Source organism: Salvelinus namaycush, chromosome 7 (assembly GCF_016432855.1).
Source record: "Salvelinus namaycush isolate Seneca chromosome 7, SaNama_1.0, whole genome shotgun sequence".
In the NCBI taxonomy this organism is placed as follows: Eukaryota; Metazoa; Chordata; class Actinopteri; order Salmoniformes; family Salmonidae; genus Salvelinus; species Salvelinus namaycush.
In genome coordinates, this window is record NC_052313.1 from 60,259,384 (window position 1) to 60,269,094 (window position 9,711).

At 39.8% G+C, this 9,711-nt stretch overlaps 1 protein-coding gene across 1 annotated transcript in view; it reads right to left on the reverse strand.

Annotated features, from left to right (window-relative positions):
• The window catches only part of LOC120051552 (zinc finger protein 271-like), a 70,124-nt gene extending 64,258 nt beyond the window's left edge, over window positions 1–5,866 (reverse strand). The window contains exons 1-2 of the mRNA XM_038998492.1: window positions 5,382–5,866; window positions 4,392–4,640 (exon numbers count right to left, since the gene is read on the reverse strand). Coding sequence (XP_038854420.1) covers window positions 4,392–4,494 — 103 coding nt within the window. The 5' untranslated portion in view covers window positions 4,495–4,640; window positions 5,382–5,866. The remainder of the gene's footprint in view (window positions 1–4,391; window positions 4,641–5,381) is intronic.
• Between the last annotated feature and the right edge of the window lie 3,845 nt (window positions 5,867–9,711).

Genomic DNA, 9,711 nt, shown 5'->3' on the forward strand with positions numbered 1-9,711 from the left:
TCCTCTTCTTCATCTTTAATGTCAACTTTCAGCTCCAGTGTTTGACTGCAGTCTTCCAGCTTCACTGATGCCATCTCTGGATCCTGCAGTGCAAACTGGGCTCCACTGTCACAATCAGGACCCAGTGACTGTTGGTTTGGATTCAGTGTGGAAGGAGAGAGGCAGGCTGGGTTTGTCCTCACTGTGGATGATACCGGCTTCAGACTTAATTCTAGTCGTCCTATAGTAACAACGAGAAACAGAAAAAAAAATAGTTATTGTCTTGACAGTTCAGGCACTTTCTTTACTCTCAAAAATATATATTATATTTCTTCTTGTTCAATTGTCTAATTCACCACATGACATGGACTGAAATAGGTGCCGGTACTGTTTGCATTTAGGTGCAGCAGCTCCACAATACTGTTAGTATCAGCTAATATTGTATGAGGGGAACATGAGCTCAAACACTAGAAATTTGAGGTGGCGGTAATCAGCTCCTGTCCATCTCATTTCAAAAGACGAGGTAGGTAACAAAACATTAATTCATTCAAATTGGACAAAGTACACGCTTTAAAATTACTCCACACAACATAAATGAACTTAACATATAGTAGATTTCCCAAATGCATAAATGACTCAAAAACCATTTAGTACAAGATTGCAGTTTGTTTTAGGCAGCATTATGTACTTTTTTCCTGAATAACCTTTTCTTCAATGTATTTCACATCAAAAACCAATCGCATTTCCTGTTCACAACATCATTTACAGATAAATATAGAAACTGAATGTGTCTGAATATTACTACACATGATAATCATTGCATTCAGCTTCAAAACTGTAGTGCGACCGTGAAATTGTCTCTGCACCAGCACTGAAGTCTGTTGACGCAGATAGAATGGGTGCCACCATGTTACCAGCTTGTGAATTTCACACAAACCAATAGCATGATAAACAAACTCAGAAATCTCAAATAGATTTTTTATTAAATTACCTTGAAGAAATCATGTACATCCATTCAGACAAATCTAGTTTCTAGCTGTGTGACTTAAAATAGTTTCACGTTCACTTGGTTTGACACAAAAATAACAAACGTGATAATACCTTAACGGATTTGTTACCTAGCATGGTATGACATGTTGTTTTGATATTAGAACGTTTATACCTGCTTTTACAAACCTGTAGTAATAAATAGAAACGGACACAAAAGGTTATCTTCTTAACATAACAGTTCTGGCGTTTCTTTATTCTGAAGAATGGTGCGTGCCTGTCTGGAACTTCCTATTCCCCCGCTACCACAGTGCAGCCACAGATTGAACAATGAGACAGATATTTCACCAGAAGTATAAATGTGAAGCATTCGCTTAGTGTTTCCACTCACTGCCAAATATGGTAGTGAGAGGAAGCCCACTGGCCAGCAGTGGGAGAAGATGGAACGAGATGGATTTTGGCCGACATTCTGGAAATGTTCTAATCTATGAAACATCTGATCTTAATACAGTTTTCTGTTCCCAAAACTAAAATCTGTTATGAACAGAGTGGACAACGTTTTGTAGACTTTACCCTTTGCAAAAGTTTTAAATAATCACGTTATCTAGAAGGAACGCTGTAGGCGAATTGAGTTATTGCACACAAGTTCTTCACAGAGGCATTCCCTAACAGAAATATGCAGGATGTGTGCTAGAATTCCCCAATAGGAGCTCGGGATTGGCACTGCCCACTATGACTCATCTGTTCCCATTGGAAACGACCGACTGTGGTCTATCTTGGTTTAGTTATAAAAAATCTTTGGTGCAACCGTCCATGCATTCAGGGATCCTTGGGTCGGCCCTACCCCATAATATGAAAAGGTCGGTGCTTAATTTGAGCCGGATCCAACCGCACCTCTCAGTTTTGTGGCATGAAAAATAATTTACACTGTTTGCAATGTAAAAATCCTAATAAAACCAGAGTAATTACATTTGGATTCCTCTGTAATTGTCATGCCTCCTAAAAAACCTAATGTGAAAACGTGCCTGATATTCTAAGAATTGATCAATGTTGGGCCATCCCAGGTTTATGGTTTGTGCAACATTGTAGCCTATTTAGACCAAGGCGTGGCCATTGCTGTGGTGAGAGAGAAGCACGCCTGTATCTCACACAGAACTAAAATGAGATTCACTTTCTATGATCTCTCTCCCTCTCTGTGCTGTTATAGACATGAGCCAGCAACTCATCTCTCCAGCATTGCACTTTATCATTTATTTCTTGATAGAATAATAGCTGTGGGATGTGTGTTGCTGCAGCACTCTGCAGTCTGTTCAGAAAGAAATGAAATCATTCCCAATACTACACCAGGAGTATTTAGCTACAGAGGATCAATACCTAATTTAAATAAAATAGCCCAGCTGTGGATCGTGTAGCCAAATCACAAGGCATGTCTACAGTCAGGAACATGTGGCAAATCTGTCAGTGAACAGCATGCAGCCAAAACAGGCCTTTAGTAATATTTCTAATACAAATGCTGGAAAACACAGGTTGTAAAGCAAATAGATCCTGCTGAAAATAAAATACTAATCTGTATGTTACCAAGTTATCTTCCAAATAGGCCTTGGGTTTAAAGTTAATAAAACCAAATCTTCCATCCTTTTCCTCAACAAGAAAGATACTGAATCCAGTTGTACAGCAAAAAAACATATGGTTTTTTCATTGTATTATCTAAACCAGATCTATTCTGTTACATTCTCCTACATTCAATTCACATTTACACAAACTTCAGAGTGTTTTCTTTCAAAGGGTACCAAGAATATGCATATCCTTGCTCCTGGGCCTGAGCTAGAGGCAGTTAGATTTGGGTATGTCTTTTTAACCTTGTATTCACTGTATTACTTCAAAAACCAATTGTATGTCCTGTTCACACCATAGTAACATGTATAGATAAAGACAGAAACAACTGAATGTGTCTGAATATTATGACACATGTAGAAAACAGATAATCATTACATTTGGTTTCAAAACAGTAGTGCAACTGTAAAATTGTCTCTCTCTGCTGCATCCACACTGCCTGCACTGAAGTTTGTCGATGCAGATCGAGTGGGTGCCGCCATTTTACCAGCTTGTGAATTTTTCCTTTCATGGAGCTCTACGGACAACTCCTTCAACCTCATGGCTTGGTTTTTGCTCTGACATGCACTGTCAAATGTGGGACCTTATATAGACAGGTGTGTGCCTTTCCAAATCATGTCCAATCAAGTGAATTTACCACAGGTTGACAACAATCAAGTTGTAGAAACATATCCAATGGAAACAGGATGCACCTGAGCTCAATGTCAAGTCTCCTAGCAAAGAGTCTGAATACTTATGTAAATAAGGTATTTCTGTTTTAAATATTATATAAAATGTGAAAACAATTCTAAAACCCTTTTTTTGCTTTGTCATTGTGGCGTATTGTGTGTAGATTGATGAGAAACATTTATTTAATCCATTTTAGAATAAGGCTGTAACGTAACAAAATGTGGAAAAAGTCATCGAGTCTAAATACTTTGCGAATGCACTGTATGTATTCATATCAGTAGGCGGGTACTGTATGTATTCATATCAGTAGGCGGGTACTGTATGTATTCATATCAGTAGGCTGGTACTGTATGTATTCATATTCATATAGGTCCCGTGTGGCTCAGTTGGTAGAGCATGGCGCTTGCAACGCCAGGGTTGTGGGTTCATTCCCCACGGGGGGACCAGGATGAATATGTATGAACTTTCCAATTTGTAAGTCGCTCTGGATAAGAGCGTCTGCTAAATGACTTAAATGTAAATGTAAATATCAGTAGGCGGGTACTGTAAGTATTCATATCAGTAGGCTGGTACTGTATGTATTCACATCAGTAGGCTGGTACTGTATGTATTCACATCAGTAGGCTGGAACTGTATGTATTCACATCAGTAGGCTGGTACTGTATGTATTCATATCAGTAGGCAGGTACTGCATGTATTCATATCAGTAGGCTGGTACTGCATGTATTCATATCAGTAGGCTGGTACTGTATGTATTCATATCAGTAGGCTGTACAATACAAAAGGGGAATAAAACTATTCTAAAAGTATCTCATAAGTCATGAAAATTATGAGCAATATCATCCTCCACTCACTATCACAAGGGTTAGAAACTACACAGACTCACTTCATAGAACTTTAAAACACTGGCAGTTTGTCTACTTCACTTCTTTAGTCTACTCTCTGATCACTCCAGAAAGACCAGTTAATAAAACAAATGCTGGCAAGACTGGTGTCAAACCATGCAAGTCTCAGTACCATGAAATAACATCTACCTTCTCATTGAAACAGTTCATCATGAAACAGTTCTACTGCAACTTTTCATACACAGTGGGAAGTTGGAATGAATAACACAAACTTAGTTAGATAGAACCTGCTTTTACCATGACTAACAGACTTCCCAATCTTCTCCTCCTCTTCTTCATCTTTAATGTTGACATTCTGCTCCAGTGTTTGACTGCAGTCTTCCAGCTTCACTGATGCCATCTCTGGATCCTGCAGTGCAAACTGGGCTTGACTGTCACAATCAGTACTCAGTGACTGTAGGTTTGGACTCAGTGTGGAAGGAGAGAGGCAGGTTGGGTCTGTCCTCACTGTTGATGTTACCGGCTTCAGACTTGACCTGAGTCTGCCTGTAGTAATAAAGAGAAACAGACACACAAGTCATTGTCTTCTCAGTTCTGGCAATTCCTTTACTCTCAAAAAATATTGTTTATATTTAGTTGCAGGAGCGCCACAATACATTGAACTAATATTCTATAAGAGGTACTTGAGCTCAAACAGTAGAAATTTGAGGTGACGTACTCAGCTCCGGTGAGCTCCTGTCCAAGTCACGCACTGATCTAATTTCAATAGATCTGGTAGCTCACAACAAAACATGAATTCATTCACATTATACAAAGTATACACTTTAAATTAGGCTACACAACTCTAAATGCACTTAATCTATGGTAGATTTCCTGAATTCACATAAATGCATAAATGACAAAAACATTTAGTACAAGGTTGCAGTATGTTTTAGGCAGCACTATGTACTATTTACCTGAATAACCTTGTCTTCACTGTTTTATTGCAATCCAAACCCAATAGTATTTCCGTTCACACCATAGTAACATGTATAGATAGACAGAAACAACTGAACGTCTCTGAATATTAGTTCACATGTAGAAAACTGATAATCATTGCATTTAGCTCCAAAACAGTAGTGCAACCGTAAAAGTGTCTCTCTGCTGCACCCTCACTGCCTGCACTGAAGTCTGTTGACCCAAACCGAGTGGCGCCGCCATTTTAACAGCTCGTGAATTTTACACAAAACTAATAACATGTCAAACGAATTCAGAAATCTCAAGTCAATATATTCTTTATGAAATTACCTTGAGAAAACTATGTACACCCACTCAGACAAACCACAAAGGCTCCAACTATGTGACTTGTAAAATAGTTATCATTATCACGTTCTTCACTCGGCTTGACACAAAAATAACACATCAAACCTTTACCAAACGTGATAATACATTAACGGATGTGTTACCTAAAATGGTATGACATGTTCTTCCGATATTAGAATGTTTAAACGTGCTATTACATCCCTGTAGTAATAAATAGAAAAGGACACGATTGTTATCTTTTTGACTGCACCGTCCTGGCACTTTCTTTACACTGGAGAATGGTGCGCTTCTGTCCGGAACTTCCTGTTCCCCCACTAACACCGTCCGTGCATTCCGGGATCCTTGGGATGGCCCTACCCCATTACATGAGAAGGGGTCGCTGCCTCCTCCGGGACACATCTCTTTTGCATAGAGTTGATCAAGTTGTTGATTGTGGCCGGTGGAATGTTGTACCATCCCAGCTAGCACATTGTGGCTACTCTCTGGCAGATTACTTGGGACTCGGGCTGATTGGGGCTACTCTCTGGCAGATGATTACACGGGCTGCTTTATATAATTAACATTTCATTATTAATTTATTTTTCCATATTTTCTCATTGTTTCTGTGATCAAAAAATACCATTTAACATTTTAATTAAATTATTTAAGAGTCCTGTTTAAGTTTTATTTTAGTATTTTGATACTTTGTGCAAGGCAATTGATAAGCATTAAAAACTTTTTGGATGGAGTGTCCCGAGTGGCGCGTTACTACAGATGGTAGTTCGCTGACGGTGTTGTGCCGACAATCTGCCCCCTGACAGAATATATACAGTTTTTAACTTCAAACAGTTATTTCATTTAATTACACACGAGGAATGCCCATCATAAATTCATGTACAAACATTTTTCATAACATTCTTGTCATTTAGCAGATGTTCTTACCCAGAGCGATTTACAGGACAAATAAGGGTTAATTGCCTTGCTCAAGGGCACAATGACAGATTTTTCACCTTGTCAGCTTGGGATTCAAACCAGCAACCTTTCAGTTACTGGCCCAACACTCTTATTAACCGCTAGGCTACCTGCCATCAGATCAATTAATTTCAATACAGTTATTCAAATATATTCATCATCAATGAATAAAATAATGAATCTAGTATTAAAATACAATTTAATAAACACAAGTAGTTGATTCATAGCTTAAACAAGTGGTTTAGTAATAAAATAATCCACCCAAACTAATGCTAAAAACTGATCATTACACCATCTTTATGATATACACGGAGTGTACAAAATAGGGATGCACAATATATCGTTGAGCATATCGGAATCGGACGATATTAGCTAAAAATGCCAACATCGGCATCGGCCGATGTCTGATTTAATGCGGATGTGCAAAACTGATGTCAAAGCCGACATGCATACCTATATAACGTAGGTAGATGATGTAATGACGCCACGAAAAATACAGCACTACACAGAACAAAAGCAGAAAAATACTAAGCGCACACTTCCAACAACTAAACAAGTTCAAGTCAAGCAGTCATTTGAAAAGAGTAAGAACATTTCAGAGAGACAACTCAAAGGCGAAATCCATTAACGCCAAGATAATGGAATTCATTGCCCTTGACATATCATACGTCCTCTGTCGTGGATGACGCCGACTGGTTCGAGCCCCGGAAAGAAATAGGTTTTGATTATGTTTTACTGGTAATGGGGCATTCGTAAATGCCAACAAAATTACTTTTTGGTCGGTGTGGTGTGTGTAACCTTTACTTAACTAGGCAAATCAGTTAAGAACAAAATTCTCATTTACAATGACGGCCTACCCCGGACGACACTGGGAAATTTGTGCGCCGCCCTATGGGACTCTCAATCACATCCGGATTTGATACAGCTGGGATTCAAACCAGGTACTCCAGTGACGCCTCTTGCAGACAGCGGAGTCCGTGTGTGTGTTAACGATTTAACTGTACTAGAATGCTTAAAAGGCCGCTAAAATGTTAAATATCGGTTATCGGTCTTTTGGCAAGGAAAATATCAGATATCATATTGGCCAAAAATGCCATATCGGTGCATCCCTAGTACAAAATATTTGAAACACCTTCCTAATATTGAGTTGCACCCCCCTTTGTCCTCAGAACAGCCTCAATTCGTTGGGGCATGGACTGTCCAAGGTGTCGAGTGCGTTCCACAGGGATGCTGGCCCATGTTGACTCCAATGCTTCCTACAATTGTGTCAAGTTGGCTGCGAATGGATCTACTCCGAATAGCTCGTTCCATCTCCTCCCACAGATGGACAAAGAAGTAATGCTCTTGGAACCATTCCTGGACAAACCTTGTGGCATAAGACATAATCCTGTTGAAAGAATCCATTTGCAGATGGATACACTGCTGCCATGAAGGGATGCACCTGATTGGCAATGATGTTTAGATATCCTGTGGCATTCAAACGTTACTCAACATTTAAAAAGGGGCCCAATTTGTGCCCTGGAAAAACACCCCACATCTTCACACCACCAACCTGCAATGCTGCCCCACGGCGTGGATGCATGCAGTGGTGTAAAGTACTTAAATAGTTATTTAAATCATTTTTACTTAAGTAGTATCTGTACTTTACTATTTATATTTGACAACTTTTACTTTTATTTCACTAAATTCCTAGAGTAAATAATACTTTTTAATCCATACATTTCCCCTGACACACAAAAGTACTCATTACATTTTTTATGATTAGCAGGACAGAAAATGGTTCAATTCACGCACTTATCAAGATAACATCCCTGGTCATCCCTACTGCCTCTGATCTGGCTGACTCACCAAACACAAATGCTTTGCTTGTAAATGGTGTTGGAGTGTGCCCCTGGTTATCCGTAATATAAAAAATAAAACACAATTGTGCTGTCTGGTTTGCTTAAAAACTTCTTAAGGATCGTACACCTTTTAAAATTTTCGCCTAAAACGACATACCCAAATCTAACTGCTTGTCGCTCAGCACCTGAAGCAAGGATATGCATATTCTTGATACCATTTGAAGTTTGTGGAAATGTGAAATTAATGTAGGAGAATAACACATTAGATCTGGTAAAAAGATAATACAATAAAACCATTTTTTTTCCTTTTTCATCTTTGAAATGCAAGAGAAAGGCCATACTTTCAGATAGGAGTCTAGGTGTAATTTTGATTTTGGCCACCAGATGGCAGCACTGTATGCAAAGGTTCTGACTGATCCAGGGAAGAATTACATTACTGCACTGTATCAAGTCTGCCAGGAGGTTCCCAAAATGTGCTGAATTGGTCAATTGATACATTTAAGTACAAAACTATAGAGAACATACAAAAATGCTATGGTAATAAACCATTTAAGTTTACACACTGCCAGGAATGTCATACATGATGGATCATTAGCTTACACACTAACTTTCACACATCTAGATGGCTGGGCAGGGTGGGTGTGGTGCCAGAGACAGCAGGGGTTCAAAATGTAGAACCCGGCCTCCCGGGTGGCGCAGTGGTCTAGGGCACTGCATCGCAGTGCTAACTGCGCCACCAGAGTCTCTGGGTTCGCGCTCAGGCTCTGTCGCAGCCGGCCGCGACCGGGAGGTCCGTGGGGCGACGCACAATTGGCATAGCGTCGTCCGGGTTAGGGAGGGTTTGGCCGGTAGGGATATCCTTGTCTCATCGCGCTCCAGCGACTCCTGTGGCGGGCCGGGCGCAGTGCGCGCTAACCAAGGGGGCCAGGTACACGGTGTTTCCTCCGACACATTGGTGCGGCTGGCTTCCGGGTTGGAGGCGCGCTGTGTTAAGAAGCAGTGCGGCTTGGTTGGGTTGTGCTTCGGAGGACGCGTGGCTTTCGACCTTCGTCTCTCCCGAGCCCGTACGGGAGTTGTAGCGATGAGACAAGATAGTAATTACTAGCGATTGGATACCACGAAAATTGGGGAGAAAATGGGATAAAATTTACAAAATAAAATAAAATAGAAAATGTAGAACCCAGCTCCTACATTTTGAACATAAAAATAGATTTTAGCAAATTAAATTGCTACATTTTATCTCTGGGACCCTCAGGATGACAAATCAGAGCAAGATTACTGAATGGAGGTACATAAATATGCCCATATAAAGTCATGTCTATGTCCTGGAAAGTTGGCTGTTGTATACAACATAATTTGTCACATTGGCGCACGTTAGCAACAACCGTCCTGGTTAAGGGACACCCATCGAGTAGAGGTTCATTTAAGGAATTTGAAATTATTCACTTTTACTTTTGATACTAAAGTATATTTACAACCAAATACCTTTAGACTTTTACTTGAGTTACTTTTGCCAAATTAAG